This window comes from Ananas comosus, linkage group 1 (assembly GCF_001540865.1).
Source record: "Ananas comosus cultivar F153 linkage group 1, ASM154086v1, whole genome shotgun sequence".
Classification (NCBI taxonomy): domain Eukaryota; kingdom Viridiplantae; phylum Streptophyta; class Magnoliopsida; order Poales; family Bromeliaceae; genus Ananas; species Ananas comosus.
The window spans coordinates 297,135-315,773 of NC_033621.1; the positions used below are offsets into that span (position 1 = coordinate 297,135).

Genomic DNA, 18,639 nt, shown 5'->3' on the forward strand with positions numbered 1-18,639 from the left:
GTGAACCTTAGACTTGCTCCTAGAATTACTAAATATCTGTAACGATTAATAAAATACTTTGTCCGTTTCGGACAGCATATATATATATATATATATATAGAGAGAGAGAGAGAGAGTCCGGCTATGGTGCTTGTAAAAGCACCAATCACTTTGTACTTGTAGGTTTCTAACCGTTAGATCAGCACTGTTGATCATTTACACCCGTTAGATTATACTATTGAACCAACCACCCATTCAACCCTAGGGGGTCCACATCATCCTAATCATATATTTTTTAATCTAAAAGCTAAAAACTTACAAGCACCAATGTCTTGGTACTTTTAAAAGCATAGGAGCTCAATTATATGAATATATATATATATATATATATATATATATATATATATATATAGATAGAGAGAGAGAGAGAGAGATTGACTTCGGATTAATTAACGGGTCCTCGTCCAAAAAATAAAATAAAAGGAGAAAATGACAAATATAGAAAAGAAGAGAATCTAATAGCATAGACTACAATCTATATATATATATATATATATACAGACTAATTAAATTTTTAAACATCATGGACCGTCTGCGGTGCAAGTATTAAAGCGGTCGATAATTGGTATCCGAAATTTCAAATTCAAATAACTTTACCTTTTCAACTAATTAAATTTCTTTAAAAAAATTTAAGTATATCTTTCTCCCTCGATGACAAAATGGCACCATATTATGCCAATGTATTAATGTTCTGTTTAAGTAGTATTATAGGAGTAGGCAGCAGTACTCTTTTATTCGGTTCACTAAATTTTGAATATTAATTATCAAATTTTTAGCCGTGTATGCACGTGATAGACGACAAGAGGCTTGTACATAGAAAATAGAGAGAATACATAATAGAGAATAGGCCAGGCACATGCATAATATATGAGTAAAATAATGAAATTGCATTTCCGCGTCAGTTGGTTCACGTACGATCAGCATATTATTATTGATGGGGAAAACAAATTAAGAGGAAAAAGACTTCTTCCCCACCCACGCCTATATATAGTTAGCCTTCTCAAGGGGGCTCTAATTATCAAGGAGACACCAAAGACGAAGCATTTCGTAATAACTTGGACTTGATACATTAGTATCTATATATCACTTGTTGCATATGGAACATAACCCAAGCAACGCTCAGAAATCTTCCGGGATTGCGGCTATAACTCCTAACATAACTAATCCCAACATGGACGCGCAAGCTCTGCTAGCCGGCTTGCAAGGATTGGCTGGCACCGCTGCCGGGCAGGTGGACGTGAGCAGCTTGCTGAGCAATCTAATGCAGCAGCTGGCCGTGTCCGCTCATGCACAGCAGCAGCAGCAGCAGCAGGAGCAGGAGCAGGAGCCGGAGCCGATGTGCGTGGCGGGGCCCATGCAGATGATCGGCGGGGACGGCACCTTCTTCCAGCACGACGTCGACGACTTCATCCTCTCCGCCAAGGAGATCGCCCCCGCCAGCGCCGACTACGCCGTCGTATCCATCATCGGCGCCCAGAGCAGTGGTACGTAATTATCTCTGCTCTGTTCTTCTCTTCTCTTTTTCTCTTCTCTCTCTCTCTCTCTCTTTTTCTTTTTTTTTTCTTTTTTGGCGCTTTTTTTTTAAAAAAAAAAAGGAAAAAAAGAAAAGGAGAGAGTAGTATTAATTTGCCAGTGTGTATCTTTAATAAATCGCGCTTATGTACGTACGTACCCTCCAGAGTCCGGAGTATAAAAACTTTGTCTATTTTTTTAATTTACTTCTTTACCCTTGAAGAAGGGCCGTATTTACATGCATAAACCTCATGCCGCTCTCCGTTCGCGTCGCCCTGTACACAAATAGTGTCCCCGCCGCGAGTCGCCGGCCCTAGAGCCCGACCCGGCCCGGTCGCGGTGGCGGGTCATGGATCACGTGACCGTTAACCCGCCACGCTTCCTCCTCGTCGCACCGTTTCATTCCACATGCGCGGCGACTTGTTCGTTATCGACGGAAGATGAAATTAGAGGGGCTACTTCAATTCTTCTTCTTCTTCTTCTTCTGCTTCTTCTTCTGCTTCTTCTTCTTATTTTAGTATTATTATTTTCAAGTTATTCTCTTCCTTGATTATGTAGTGTAGCGTGTGATGATCTTTCATTTGTTTACTAGTAGTACACTGCTTTCTTATATCTTCTCGACTGATGAATCCCATGGAATTACATTCGGATTTGATTCCAAAGGGAGCGTAAGTTTCTTCTTTTGGTATGTTCATTACACACAGTATTAATTATTGTTTGCCCGTATTGATATTGTTCATAATCTGGAAAGGAAAGTGGATTCATGCTTTTATTGTTGTGTGCTGAGTCCCTGCCTAAGGAAATAATCTATCGTCGCTCAAAATTTCCCCTTTGCCCCAGCCCTTTTCGTGTCCTGGGGAATCCTTTCACAAGGCCTATTTGTATGCGAAGCCTGAAATGTGGATATATTAAATTATTAATTAAGCAAAATGTTTCAATTTTAGCATCGCAATCTGATTACCGGCAAGCGTATTTTTGTCTATTTTGATTTCTGAAATCTATCTCACCTGAGCTAGGCTTGCTATTCGTTTTCTTCTTACCCCTTTTCATTCAACCATGACCCTGATACAACCATAAATTGTGTGTGTGCGCGCGTGTTTTGATGGTGTTTGATCATGTTTTTGATCCTTGCTTCTCTGTTTCCTTCTGCAGGGAAAAGCTATTTGCTGAACCGCCTTTTCGGGACCAACTTTCAGGTGATGGATGCTGCCAAAGGGAGGTAATGCGCTTACCAGCTGTTACTTAAATTGAGTCAAACTTTCAAATTTCAGTTTGTATCATCGTATGCATTGTTTTGGCACTAGGCCTTTATTGCAACTTTACTGTTGTTAGCCGGGCCACAAAAAGTCTCCGTAATGGACTTAACACTCAGAAAGTTATAAAAGATTATTAGCCATCTCATGTTAACCTTGCTTTGAATTATTACTTGAATCCCACTTCAAGAAGCATAAAGGATGTATTTTTTGATTTTCCAGGGGACAAACTACCAAAGGAATGTGGCTCTCAAGGTGCGCAAAACCATCCATGTTGGTTATGGATGTAGAGGGGTTTGATGGAAGAGAAAGAGGGGAGGTATTTCTTCCTTTGCAAGCCCTTTGTGAATCTCTTCCGTGGTTGGTGTAAAATAAGCTGCTTTTTTGTTTCCCTTCGGCAGCATTTCTTTCCATGATCTTTTTTTTTTTTTTTTTTTTTCCAGCATGCAGTGAACTGGCATGAATAGAAGAAAAGTAACTTAACTACTAGTCAACTACTTATAATTTGATAGAAAGCATTTATGCATGCTCATGGTTCTTGCATAAATGCCTTATTTGGCAATGAACAAGCTTCAAAAATTAATCAAAAAAATACTGGCTGTTTTGGTTCTCAGGCAGTGCATTTTCCTTTTTTCTTGCATTTCCCAGTAGACTTCCTACATAGCAGGTAATAAATTCCATTTGTTACAAGCACATATAGATATGAAGTCAAAATTCTTATTCTCATCCTTCTATCCTACCCTATGTTTTGTGGGATGACTTCCTAGGCCTGAGAATTAGTGTGATTCGTGGTTCCTATGTAGTGGGCATGTTCATTCTACTTATTTTAATCCAACCCAACATGTTTAGTGTGCTACCGTAGTTGGCTGTGTCATATAGAAACTAAGCTCTTATAGGATGTGATTCTATATATTTTTATCTTTCAAATATTGTTTACTAGGCTTAGGCCTTGTTTATGTTTGCGGTGTCTGTAAGCATCCTCTTTCATACTTTTGAAGACCAAAATATTGCCAATGGAGAAGCAAGTAGCTGCTTGCTTTTCTGGTGGCAGTTCCCACCACTATTTTATAGAATTAAAGTAGGGAGGATTGAAAGTGCCTTCAAATTTTCTAGGCCTTCCAAAGCATGAAATCAAATTTTCTAGGCCTTCCAAAGCATGAAAGTGGGTGCTTTTAGACACCTCAATCCCAAACTAAGCGTTATTTCAACTGATGACTAATCTTTTCTCTCTGTAATAGGATGACACATCGTTTGAAAAGCAAGCTGCTCTCTTTTCGTTAACTATCTCGGATCTTATGATGGTGAACATGTTAGTCCGTGATCTTGTTCTGATATGTAAAGAATCTTCTTTTAATAAGATGCACATAATTTTGAAATCTAATCTATTACTTTAGGTGGCTACGAGATATTGGCCGACAACATGGTGGTAGCATTCCACTTTTCAAGACAATATTTCAGGTATGTCTTACTTGCAATTTCAAATATTCTAGCACTTAATTTTTCAATATAGAAAGCCTTCCAATACTGTAGGGTATTCCTAACAGTATTATTGTCAATCCCAATGCACTATTTGATGTGGAAGCACCCAGGCCACTGTGCTTCTAAAGCACGACAAACATCTCTCTCTCTCTCTCTCTCTCTCTCTGAATGTATGTGTATATATTACACCCAAATGAAAAAGAAGCTCTTTTCTTATTTTGAAATTTCTTAAATTCACCTTTATGGCAGGAAAGAGCAAAGCTGGAGCCCGGTAAAACTAGAGTATTAGTCATTGTACGTGGCTATGATTATGAGGTTTGTGAATCATATCTGAATCTTAGTTTATTTCCATCTGATTATCATCCGGTGCTTATTTTTCCTGTTTTCCCCTGGCAGACTCCAATGGAAAATTTACAGAACGACTTGGTCACACAGATGGAAGAGGTACATATTCTTACTTATACCTTTTTAGCATACTGCAACGTGTAATTTTCTCTCTATGCTGCAGCTATGGGAGTCGGTGAACAAACAACCTGGTAAAGAAAATAAACTGTTCAGTGACTACATTGAGGTAAGCCAACATGCCAGGTCTAGCTCTAGAGAGCTTCTTATTTCCAACATCTTCTTTCTTGTATGTATATTTCTCATCATCACTTTTATTTTGTGAAGGTGATGGTATTTGCTTTACCCGACAAACTTCTAGTACAAAATTTCAAAGAACAGGTATGTAGTATTTTAAGTTTCGAAGTATCAGAAAGGATGCAGAAGTTCAGACTTTGATTAGAACCGTTAAAGAATATGAAACAACTATTATTCTTCAAAAGCTTAAGCTATCAGAAAACGGTTTTTCAATGTTTATTTTCAACATTTATCTTTACGTCTAGGCTAGAAACTTTTCGAAAGGCCCAAGATGCGAAACAATTAAATGAGAGGAAATTAAATAATGCTAGGAGCGTAGCAGGACTCGAACTCAAAATCTCTTATTTTAATACTGTGTTAAAGAATATGAAATAACTATTATTCTCCAAAAGCTTAAGCGATTAGAGGACGGTGTTCTTAATAGTTACATTCAACAAGAACAAATGACTAACAAGTGGCAAAGGGCTTGGTGGTTGGTACCCGAGACCCAAGTTCGAATCCTAGTTGATTCATATTTCCAGCTAAGTTTATTTCTAAATAAAATAAACGAAGCGGGTAGCGTGCTACCTATCTCTCAAAAAAAAAAAAAAAAAAAAGTTCCAAAATTGAAATTATTGGTTTGATCAAAAATTTCCCCCCATGGTATCAGTTGTAGAGAATCAAAACTGGTAGGTTAAAATTTTCGTCATGTGCGAACCATTTACATCTTTTACTTATGATATCATTCAGTGTCCAGAAGCATGTTATCAATATGTTGAGCAATTTTCAAGAAAAAACACATGAAAAGAAAAATTATATTACTTCTTCAAAAGGATCTTCCTGTATATAAGATTTTTTATTGGCTGGCTTTTCAGTGTATAGAAGGATTTACATTCATGGGCCTGGAAGTTTATAATCTTAACAATAGCTAGAGCAGAAATTTAAAATTTGTTTTCTCTAACAAAATTAATCTTGTGTCTGATAATATTCAACATAAAAAAGTCGTCTTTTAATATTTCAGTGTTCTTTAATTCTTACATCGCATTTATAAAACAACCCTTGCTGCGCTGGATCATTATGTTTAGTAGATATTTATCAAAATAACATTTTAATAATATATTTGTCTTAACTTTGGTTCCTTATGCCCTCCTCAAATTTCACGTTATTCCTATTTAACATTTTAATTAACTTGCCTTTAGTGGCTTTGTGGATTAATTTTACATTTGATTATTCTCCAGGTGACAAACTTGAGGAACTGGTTTTCCAAGGGAGGTATTGCGGGGCTCCGACAGGACAAGGTCGCTGCATCAGGATTTGCGTTCAGTGCAAAAGGGATATGGGAAACCATTCGACAAAACAAGGAACTTGATCTGCCAGCTCACAGGGTATTCTTCTGATTATTTGGTTTTAGAGGTCACTTCAATCTTACCAATTATTTTTCATGCGAATTAACCAGCACACAATTTGATGGCATTTTATATCTAGATCCTAGTGTCTACCTGCTTCTGTGAAAAAATTGTGAGGGAAAATCTTGATGCTTTGGCATTACATGAGGTACTCCCTATTCTTTTATATGGTTCTTGCCATGTTTCCTTTGTATCTCTCATGACGCCTTTTCCTGTTTTGCCTTCTGCTGTACGGTAGGATTATATGTCTATGAAGAGTGGAGCACAATATTCTCCAAAGGAATTCAGCACAAAGCTGGAGGGACTTCTAGAGTTCGTGTTGACAAGGTAAGACATGCTGTCCCTATAAACGGGATCAGATAAAATGCATATGAACACAGTAGCTATTGCTCTTAATTGTGTTTCTTTACATTCTCTGCTACATGCACAATTCTTGTCCGAAAAGTATGTTGATACTTGGTAAAGTGAAGTTTTTTACACACAAGTTTTATATTATCCATTCATTCTCTTGCATGAACACATGCAGAAATAACTAGGCAAAGCCTAAAAAACGTGAGAAAAATAAAAGAAAATATCTACCTACTCTCTTATTATGAACAAACAAACTCAGATAAAAGCGGATTTCTTCTCATCTATTTGAAAATCAATGAGGATCTGACAGTCTTTGAAGTGAATAAGTGATATTTCTATCATATAAATGATAGTGCAAGTTTTTTTTTGTTCTTTCTGCTTGAGTAACAAATATTTCTGACCAATATAAATATATGATCAAGTTGTTTGACCTAGAATTGAAGCGCTCTATGTCAACTTGGCAAGACCATTTTACCATTTTGTCTTCAGTTTCTAAAAGAATATCTAATCAGTCGTCACTGCTGAATTGACCTTAATATATGCGCTTCTCTTGGCAATCATCTGGTTACACTTGCAAATGAAGGGCTCCAAGTTCATGGTCAGCTGAGGGTGTATAAAAGTTGCATTAGTTGTAAAATAGAAGCCAGATGTTGTGGCAAACAGAAGGCCTGGAGTTACTGCTGTGGTAGGAAGCTGATGTGAGATTTTGTGCCCTAAAAGCAGAACTCTAAATGGGAACAGCTTCTAGCTGCACTAGCAAGCAGTTAAGGAATTCTAATGGAATCACTATTAAGGCTTCTTCAGCAATCATGAAAGGAAAGAGGATTTAATTCAACTTACCATACATGATAGAAAAATATTTAATTCAAGCCCCTCCACTACCACCTAAAGAAAGATGAATGAATAGAAAAAGAAAGAATGAATGAATGAAAGAAAAAGGGATCGCCTTTATCCCAGCAGCAGGGGCTTGCAATATAACTGAAAAATCACTGGGTAACTTTCTCATATAAGGACTTTCTTTTTAATTTGGCCACGCTTAGGAATCAACAACAAAGAAACTTTATTATTAATTAGTAATTACCCTTTTGCTTATTGATATCAGGACTAACAAGGATTGCTAGAACAGCAAACATCAATCTTCTTGTACTTTGGGTACTCGTATAACTATCAAATACCATTAAAGTGATCAATTCCTGGAAGTAGGTGCTGAGGACAAAAAGTGAGAGTTACCGTGTCCGTCTAATACTTCTATAAATGGTGATTTGGTGTGAAACAGAAACAGAAGGTTGTCTTGGGATTTTTTGAAAAAGCACCTGCATCTTTAGTTCATAATGAGAAAATATAATATCTATGTTCATGTCTTTAGTTTCAACGATGTCAGGTTTTGTCATGGTTAGAGCTTGTCTATGCTTCACATCTATGTGGATTTAGGTCTCCTAAATAGCCCTTCCTGTAATTGGGTTCCTTACCATTTGATCTGGAAAAATTAAAATCATCTAGGCATCTATATTCAATAATGAGNATATATATAATATATATAGACTATCAAAATTCGGAATTAGAAATATTCAATAGATGACATCAACTCTTCTGATGAGTCCACTAATGAATATCCTATTTCTTCTCATATATTTGACTCTTATCCAGTCCTCTGCATTTAAATAAAAGTATATCTCATAATTACTTTTGGAATTATATCTAGTAGAATTCTATATATGCTATCTCCTGCTGTTGCTTACATGATTATTTGTCTATTCCTTAGATACGATGCAGAGACTGACATGTATGATGCAAATGTGCGAGCTACTAAACGCCATGAGTTGGAGAATGGAACACTTCATGTGAGATACCTTTTGCTTAGTTATTAAGTTAAACTGTAATAATTGTGATGATCAATGACTTCTAATTATGTTTTTGACAAGTATTTAATATCCTTAAAATATTAAGTTTTTAACAATACTTGAATTCATAACTGTATTTTGAAATTTTTGTACAGAGGACTGATATTTAGAAAAAATGTAATTTTGAAATTCTCTTCCATGATGACTACTACAGGCAATTTGCTTTTCTGAACAATACTGTTCCCTTCCATGACGGCCGCTGCATACAATTTGTTTTCTAATGAATACTCTCAAGTTTTGCAATTTGTAGTTTTCATCGATTTTAGCAAGTAGGATAATTAAATATTAGCTAGTAGGTATAAACCAAATTGGGATTGATGTGATGATCTCTCTTGTTTTAGGTAATGTCATAATGATCAACTGCCTATTCGAACTGACATGACACTTTGATGACTTAATATATTCTTAAAATTGTGAACTACTCTCTTTCGTCTGTTTAATCAATTATACATAGCATTCGAGGCAACATAAGACATGAAACTGCAACCCTTTTTTTTCGCTCTGATGATCATAAATTTGTAACAATGGTCAAGTTTTTTCATTCTCTTTCTTGGATATATGCAGCTTCTGGAGCCTTTTTGCAAGGATATGTTCAATCGTCTTCGCACAACAACAGCATGTGAAAGTAAAGATAAAATTGCTGCTCAATTGAGAAATGCTGATGATCCCGCCACTGCAGTTGATGCTTCAGTCCAGGCTTGCTTGAAGGAGTTCACTGAGTCATGCAAAGGTAAGTTTGTTTCTTTTAATGTTACAAAATCTAGTTAATTTGCTTCCAGCCCATCTTGTAGTCAATTACTTTATGTATCTCTAGCTACAAGAGGCTTCTCTAGAACTTGAAAATAACATCTTATTTTGTAGTTTGGTATTTTACTCCATCTGTAGCTAAAAAGCTACAAATTTGACTGCTTTTCATATTCATGGGAATTCAAAACCTGAATTCTCGTTGGCATCTTTCCCCTTGCTTAATGCTTACTCATCCTGCTAGAAGCTTAAAAATTTCCAATATTCCAGTTATGTTTATCATATTCTTGATTTGTGCTGCTTAAATTAGTTTGACTGCTAGAAAGCTCTCTTTACTTGCTGACTTTGCTCTTTGTATATTTTAGCTGCAACTGTAACTCGATTATTTTTAGTTCAGAAGTTCAACAATTCAATTATTCTCAATATCTCACAAATGGACCATATTCCTTTTAGAGTTGAGCTCAAGATACCAAGTTCTGTGTGATGAGAACTGCAAGGAGCTGAGGAATGAGCTGACATCATTTGCTCAAATCAAGGCAGAAAGCATTAAGGTCTTTTTCTGCCATCGCTTTTCTCTTCTGTGGCATTCTATATTCAATGACGCTATGCTTTATAACAAAGCTTGTGATAATAAAAAGCCTAAATGAGCACAATGGGGACAAAGTACAGAAATGTGATTTCCATCGCAAAATTCTCCCTCATAAATTTTGGAGTTTCTCTTGGTGATGATGTTGCTTGGTTGTTTTGACTCAACAGTGGAAAAGGACGAGGAGATAAGTGTAGGCCTCTCCTATATAATGGAGGATGGCTCCTCCAATGAGTATATGTCTATTTATAAATATAATGAAGAAAAGAAACTAATAAAATGAAAAGGGAGAAGGCATGCTCGAGGCCGAGAAAACTGGTAGCTGCTGCTCTGACTAGATCCGAATTTTATACTTTCGTGCGACCATCCAAAATCATTAGAGCTTTACAGGGTGGATACAAGCAGAAAACACATTTCATTTACTTTTTCATACACAATGGATCCTTCTAAAGTTTCTCATCCTTGTGTTTTTTCAGTAGTGGTGAATTCCTTCAATAATGTACAGTTTTCATCTTCTTACAGTTTTCCGTCTCTCTCTGCCTTTTCATATAGGAGCAACGCATGAGGGAGGAACTGGAGCGCCAAAGGATTGAAGCCGATCGTGAAGCGGAACGAGCGAGGGAAGAAGCAGAACGTTTGAGGGAGGAAGCCAAGCGTACAAAGGAGGATGCAGAGCGCGAAATTGAGCGCATCAACCAAATGCGAGAGTTGGCACAGCGCCAAGCTGAAGAAAACGCACGAAGAGGGCAGGTCCCACAAGGACCGCGAATTGATCCCGTGCTTGATGGGATTTTGAGCTTCTCACCGGTTTGGCACGTTGTCAAGCTATTCTTCTAAGGTCCCAATGATCGAAGAGGTTTGATAAATCCTCTGAAAAACAGATAAGACTGGTTTGGTGTCGGCTGTCGAAATTTGCTCTGATGTTTGTGTCGTGTGTTGTTGCTATTTCTGAACTATTTGAGATTTGCTCTGATGTTTGTGTCGTACGTTGTTTTTACTTATCAACTATCCTGGCTTGCTGCAACAAATAAATACTGTATGCAGTTGAGGTGTAGGATGGATGCGTCAAGCATCAACTGCCCTGGTTTGCTGTAACTAAAGAGTACCTTATTCAATTGCTGTAGAATGTATGCGATCAGCTGTCCTGATTTGCTGTAACAAATAAATACCTCTGTGCAATGCGGGTACGTACGGTTATCCTGCTATTACTTGTAGTTTGGGCAATAGGTTCTTGATCTTATTTGTAGCGTTTTATCCGTGCAGTGGAATACCGGTTGACCGTATAAACCTCAAATATCAGGCCATTCTGATCTTCAGAAGAAGCGAATAATTTTGTAGGTTTGTTGATTTGGCAAGGAGTGCACCAGTAACGGCGAACACGAACAACGGCGAACACGAACCCACATCAAATCAGATTATTTACGCATTAAAGCACATTCGCACTCTTTTTAAAACTTTTGGTGTACTGAGATTGTGGTAGACATACCACTTTGACTGTTGAAGTTTCAGCAAACATGCTGTAACATACTGGACCTGTGCAAATTGCGATGTTCGAATGTTTGATATGGATTCTGAACTTTTCCACACTTGGTGGAAGGTCGTAGATGGTATTCCGGCCTAAAAGTTCGATTTCTGGAATTTTGGCTAAGTCCTAGAGTTTTCACTCTCGGGGACCGGTTCCTGGCTAGGAGAGACCGGTTCCATCGGAACAGTGTCGCGGCCAGCTTGAGGCAACCGGTCCCTGGCTGTGAGAGACCGGTTCCCGAATGCGTGTTTTGCGGAAAGGTCCGAGAGACCGGTCCCTGGCGGGGAGAGACCGGTTCCCGAGCGTTGGTTTTGCGGGGCAGGCCGAGAGACCGGTCCCAGTGTCGGGGAGATCGGTCCCTCAGCACGAAAACTGCCCAGACCGGGCAGTGCACTGGTTTCATTTTTGAGAGACCTAGATGGATTTTGTTACATTTGAAGACTTGTAGAGCCTTTCCTCTCCCTCTCACCCTCATTTCTCTCTCTCACACTCACTCTAGAGAGAGAAAGAGAAGGAGAAGAAGGAGAAGAAGAAGAAGAAGTTGGAGGAGAGCTAGATTTTGAGACTTTGGAGCATCTTCCTCTCCCTTTGCTCACCATTGGAGGCTTGGAGCTTGGGCTTGGAGCTTGATAGAGGATCAATCTTTAACCCTAGAGCATTTTGAGCTTGGTTTGGAGCTACCAAGAAGGTTAGTTGGTTGTTTCTCCCCTTTAGACCTATTTTTGGTGGATTTTGAGAGATGAAACCCTAGATTTGAATTTTAGGGTTTATTTTGGGGCTTTTTGTTTGGTGGCTTTTAAGGCTAATCTAATGAGATTAGAATTTTGGATTAGGTTGCTTTGGATGGGATTTGGCATCCATTTGAGCTTTATTTGAGGATTTCTTTACCGGGGTGAGTTTTTCTCCACCTTAGCTTGAGATAGTTAATATTTGAGTTTAGGGTTAATCGTAAGGTTCGTTTCACCCTTGTTCCAACATCTTTAGGGTGCTAGGAGGCTAGTGGACACCTTCGTCGGACCTTACGAAGGGTTTCGGTACCTACGGTGGGTTTGACTTCATGAAAACGGGGCAAAATGGCCCCTATGCATTACATACTCGTCGTAAAGTCTTTTTGAATGCAAATCCATTCTAGATAGGATTTATGAGAATTTTAGAACAATTAAAATGCATGTGCTATGTGTAACATAAATTTCACTCTATATAGTAGAGCAATCAGGGTTATTTTCATGCATGTGAGAAGTGTTCGAGATAACAAGTGGGAATCATGTCTTGTATGCTATATTAGCTCATATTTGTGTAATTGTAAACACTACACTATGACTGGACTTAGTGGAACAAAGTGTCATAAATGGGCACTTGACATAGAAAACTATGAAATTACAACATAGAGACGTAGTGATAGGCCATTGGACATATACTATATTCCATGTTTTAGACATGATGACATAGTGATAGGCCTTTGTGACATTCGGGATATTCCATGTTTTAGACATGAGGACTTGAAACTTGAGACAGACTTATACGCATGCTTGTCATTGTGCTCATTCGCACATGCTTGTGAGGGTCGCTCCCTACAAGCCGGCACTTCAGAGTTAGCCATCGCGATACCCATTCGCCGTGCGGGATTGGGCGCCGAAGTGGATTGCAATGGGAAAGGCTCATTCCTAGAGTGGGGATGTTGACTACCACGGGGCCATTAGGCACAACACCGGCTAGACAGCCTACGGGTGGGTCTTACATACCAGAGAGCCTTCGGGTGGGTCTTCATGCCAGACAGCCTTCGGGTGGGTCTTATAAGATTAAACTTTTAACAGTTAAAGTGACAAGTGGACATTGACTAGAATAGTAAATAATGACATCTTTACTATTTGCATCGAGGACATCGTGTTGGTTGCATACCCATGTTTATACATGTTAGTCACACTCATGTACATACTTGTTGTAATTACTTTATTACTTATGCAGTTCATGCTAAGTAGAGATATTATGGTAGAATAGTACTCATGGTTACTGGTTCATTATTTCGCTTTCATTTATACTTGTACTGACCCTCTTTTGTAGCTTTTGGGCCTAGTGGCGCATTTTACTGAAGTCAGTAATTGCCCACTGGGAACTATTATTTAATAGTTCTCACGCCCTTTGTTTTATGGTTTTATTTCAGAGCCTTCGGCACCGGCGGAGGCACGGGATCGCGGCAAGGGAGTTGCATAGCTAGATAGCGGAGCTTGCTGTTGCTCCTAGGTGGTCACTCTCTTCTTTTTGATTTTTGTGACAGAGAGTTTTGTACCATGTTTAGAGACCACCTGTGTACCCTGTTTAGCTTTTGTTTTTGGGATTTTTATTGTACTACTTTATGGCTTTATTAGTGAATTTCAGTTTTATACTTATCCCTCTGTTGTAGAATTTAGTTAATTACTTTGCTCTGATATCATTAGATCCCTTTGTTCTACTACTTTATTTATCTTTTGGTTTTGAACACCTCGTATGTTGTAGACATATGGCGGGTCTGGGCACGCGCCGGGCGGGCTTCCGCTGGGTCCCGGGGCGTGACACCTGCAGAAAACTAAATCTCTGGCTCCCGCCTTTTCAGCATTAATTGAAAATTACGAAAATCTAAAAAGTCTAATAATTGACAACCATACTACTCTGCATTCTAACAGTCCGCTATACATTTCTCCAAACATAAATGCAGAAATACGTAAAGAACATCGTCAGAGGGGTAGCTCAAGTACATCTCTACGTACATCATAATTTTTTCAAAACACATCTCAGTGGCAGGAGTGTTAAACTACACGACCGACATATTCAATTAACAACCTGAATATTCAATTTTTCAAAAGCAGACAGTGCAAACAATGGAACCATCGCACCACATTTTATACGTCAGATGCCCTGAAAAGGGTCAAAAGTGACAAGAAGAGGTTGATGATGTTGAGATACAGAGCAACCGCAGCCCACACGTACTCGTCATAAGTGTAGCTCTTTATCAAGTTGTCCGTATCGTAGATGATGTACCCGCAGAAGATGAGCGCAGCTAAATCTGTAAGAACAAAATTAAACATTTAAGTTTCGTATATTAACTCTAGTTGTTGATGATTATTGGGCTGTTGCCGTAGAGCTAAATCCTGTCCTCGCCCTTACATGTGAAATGAGTGAACTTAAAGAATGTTCTGCACCATAAGTTAATCAAACAGAGGATTTTCCACCAATAATCCATGCAAGAACACACTCCCTCTCTGAAATGATGGAATATATATGTTGTTATCTTTAATTGTAATTTCTCGTTCATAGACCGCAGAGACATCCTTCATGAACGAGTGACAATCAACACAAATCCTCAGGTTTTTCACGACGCGAATATGTAACCCGCGACTCATGATGATAAGCCCGAATGTTACAGCTATCCTCTCGCTGTGAAGACGTACTCAAAAGATCTTCCTTCTCCTCTTCTTCGACGTTGAGCATGACATTAGCCAGATCGGGCAAATAGCCAGTACTGGAAGCTTTTTCACTCATCTTGGAGAGCATCTCAGCTATCCTATCCATTTTAGGATAGGACTCATCAGTTCAAGAAAACTTGTGGATCGTTCCACATAACTCAATCTTACTAGAGCCGATAGCCTTTTGAACCCCCTTATCTCGCATAGACAACCTCACCTTTGTAACATCATTCCACCGTCCTGTTGAAGCGTACATGTTCGATAGAAGAACATGAGCGCCACTTTTCTCTGTAGCCAACTCTAGAACTTTCTTTGTTGCATATTCTGCCATTTCAATGTCGCGGTGAATGCTGCTAGAAGCTAAGAGTGCCCTCCATATTACATCATTAGGCTCCATCAGCATGCTCTCAATGAGAGCTCGTAGGCATGCTCTCAATGAGAGCTCGTGCTTCCGCTAATTTACCAGCACGACCAAGGAGATCGACCAAGCAACCGTAATGGACTATTTGCGGGGTGAAGCCATAAGTGTTGCTCATCGAATGGAAAAATATGCAACCCTCTTCAACTGACCCCGCATGGCTATACGCTGTCAGTACCCCAACAAACGCCAAGCCATCAGGTTTCACACCGTGGTCGATCACTTTTGAGAAAAGCTTAAAAGCTTGATTACCATTACCCTTGAAAGCCATTGCCCCAATCGCGGCAGTTCAACCTGCAACATCTTTAATAAGCATGCTGCCGAACACATGCATCATGCTCCTTGAATCACTATATCTAGAAAACATGTCGACCAATGTGGTTCCTAGTCTAACATCGTGTGAGATTCGGTTCTTTTGTGTATAGGAGTACACCTACTTGGCGAGATCAAGAGAACCTAGATACCCACATGCTGAAGCAAAGCTAACCAATGTGGCCGTATCAGGTATTAGTTCCGAATCTTGCATTTTCCTGGAAAGCTCAACAGCTTCCTCAAACTGAATGTCCTGTACCAGAGCACAAATCATTGTATTCCAAGAAATAAGATCTCTTTCAAGCATCATGTTGAAATGCTCCCAAGCGGAGATGTAATCACCATTGATAACAAAACCATTTATAATGGTGTTCCAAGTTGCTAGAGTCTTGATACAAATTATGTCAAATACTTTCCTCGCAGCTTTCTCATTGCCGCATTTCACGTACATGTCTACGACTAAATTGTTCACAACATCCCAACAGTCTAGCCCATTCCTAAATATATAAGCATGTAATTGTTTTCCTACCAGAATAGCACTTAATTGTCAAGATGCGGAGAGTCCAGCAAGCATAGTAACCCTATTAGGCCGCTGTTTAGAAAGAAGCATTTCATTAACGACACGAGACCCAAGTTCGAATCCTAGTTGATTCACATTTCCAGCTAAGTTTATTTCTAAATAAAATAAACGAAACGGGTAGCATGCTACCTTTCTCTCAAAAAAATTTTAAATAATTATATATATATATATATATATATATATATATATTNTTCGAATCCTAGTTGATTCACATTTCCAGCTAAGTTTATTTCTAAATAAAATAAACGAAACGGGTAGCATGCTACCTTTCTCTCAAAAAAATTTTATATATATATATATATATATATATATATATATATATATATATATTTCTAGGAAAAGGTAAAATAAGAAGATTACAAGCTAATCATGACCAATCCAACTAATCAACTACGTAATGAAGACCAAAAAAAAAAAAAATCGAATTGCAAAGACTTTGCCCAAACAAGTCAAGCACAACAGCCACAACATGAGCTAAGCAACGCGTGATTAATGCTTCATTAATTTGAGCTTATTGTACATACGCATTTGATAAGATATATATTACACTTTGATAAAAATAAGTACCAGTTGTATATTTAAAAACTAAGTGTAAAATTTTAATTATATATTATTGATGCCAAAATTAAAATTAACACGCTGACCTAACCCTCATATGAGCTAAAGAAATAAGCATACGTGGTACACCAGGAGTCGGCAATAAGGCGCCTGAAGGTCAAGAGCGTTTAGGCAGAAACAGTTGAGAAATGGACCGTAACTTCCATAAGAAGTGGGGTGTAACTTTCAAGATCATGTCTACACCACTTCCCCCACTACTAAAAACCGACCAATAATGTGGGCTGAGAAGACATCACTATAAATAGTAACTTCAAACCCTGTAATCGGGATCTTTCTCTCCCCTGAACGAGAAAACCACCGCATTTTCAATACTTTCCTTTTATGCATTTATCGTTTTCTAGAGATAGTCTACAGGTAATCTTTTTTACCTGCATTTACTGCTTTCCTAGGAGTAGTTTTTAAGTTAGTTCTCTAGAGTCTGTATGTCTCACGAGCAGACTCTGTCATAATCTAGATTTTCAGAGTCTGTATACCCTTCGGGCATACTCTGCTCTATTAATATATAAAAGTATTCGACTCTTTCAGCCGACCAGTCATTGTGTATTTCATATATTCGGCTCATCAGCCGACCCAAAACTCTGTGCATTTTATCAATTCGGCTCATTCCAGCCGAACCGAATATTTAATAGAGTTTTCGAACTCAGCTGATTCGATCCCTCGTCAGCCGAATCGCTTGATCCAGTCGAATGGGCGCAAACTTCGAGGGTCACTATCCGAAGCCGTTTTTCATCCCGCCACGCTCCCCGAGGAGGATCTTTGACCAGGTCAAGGACCAGGGAATCAACACCCAACATATTTTTTTTTTCTATCCAAGAATAAAATTTTTACACTATTTTAGCAATTAATATTAAATTTTAAAAAATACCTAAATCCTTGAAATGGATTGTGCAAGATTATGCACCCAACTTAATTTTAGATGTGCAAGTAGAATTTGTCTAAAATGTATATACGTCTCTCTCTCTCTCTCTCTCTCTCTATATATATGTATATAGAATTATGCTACTATACTATCAATAGTATCAAGCCCTTAGTACTATTGAGTTTTCGGCCGTTGGATGAAAAGATGTGCGGTTAGGATGATAGCGGTCCCCGGTTAAATTGATAGTGGTCCCCTAGGGTTGAGTGAGTGGTTGGTTTAATAGTATAAACTAATTGGTGAAAATGATCAAAGGGTAGATCTAATGGTAGAAAACTCAATAGTACCAAGGGCTTGATACTATCGATAGTATAGTAGCCGGATTATTAGAATTATATATATATATATATATATATATATATATATATATATTATATTTAATATATTATAATATATAAGAGTGAGGTACTATGCTTCTAGAGCACGCAGTTTTCGTGCTTCCAGGTCATTTTCAATGTTGTGACTTTCGAATCGTCGATCGGTTCCGTTAAACTTGATCTAGAGTATTTGAGTACTTAGAAAATAAATTTTATGATTTTCGATATCATTTGCCGTGATCGAAGGGACTCAAAATCAATATTTTAATAGCCGTGGTGAGCCTGTTTGTAAGTTTAACGGCGTAAAATATCAAATCACGGTGAAATTTTGATAGAAATTTTTTTATATTAAAACAGATCATATCTATTATCTAAAATTTTAATGTCATATTATCACGTTTTGTAAGATTTTTATTTTCAGTCGTTGATTTTGAGCCCCTTAGTTCACTAGGCAAATGATATCGAAAAATTGCAAAATTTATTTTTTAGGTACTTCAAATACTCTAGATCAAGTTTAACGGGGCCGATTGACGATTCGAAAGTCGCAACATCAAAAACAACCTGGAAGCACGGAAGGCTCCGTGTTTCCAGAAGCATAGTAGCCTCACTCTAAATATATATATA

General features: G+C 38.1%; 2 protein-coding genes across 2 annotated transcripts; one reads left to right on the forward strand and one right to left on the reverse strand.

Moving 5' to 3' along the window:
• LOC109707575 (protein ROOT HAIR DEFECTIVE 3-like) lies at window positions 1,079-11,103 on the forward strand. Its single transcript, XM_020228956.1, has 16 exons — window positions 1,079-1,523; window positions 2,704-2,770; window positions 3,027-3,123; window positions 4,043-4,113; window positions 4,199-4,262; window positions 4,533-4,598; window positions 4,680-4,727; window positions 4,792-4,854; window positions 4,953-5,006; window positions 6,140-6,286; window positions 6,387-6,455; window positions 6,546-6,634; window positions 8,421-8,499; window positions 9,124-9,289; window positions 9,757-9,854; window positions 10,442-11,103. Exons 1-16 carry the CDS (start codon window positions 1,136-1,138, stop codon window positions 10,724-10,726), a joined length of 1,851 nt encoding a protein of 616 aa, XP_020084545.1. The 5' UTR covers window positions 1,079-1,135; the 3' UTR covers window positions 10,727-11,103.
• On the reverse strand, window positions 14,220-15,543 carry LOC109714453 (pentatricopeptide repeat-containing protein At3g22690-like). Its single transcript, XM_020239094.1, has 5 exons — window positions 15,318-15,543; window positions 15,067-15,214; window positions 14,813-14,952; window positions 14,297-14,454; window positions 14,220-14,231 (listed from the first exon to the last, which is right to left on the reverse strand). The coding sequence occupies exons 1-5, from the start codon at window positions 15,541-15,543 to the stop codon at window positions 14,220-14,222; spliced, it is 684 nt and encodes a 227-aa protein (XP_020094683.1).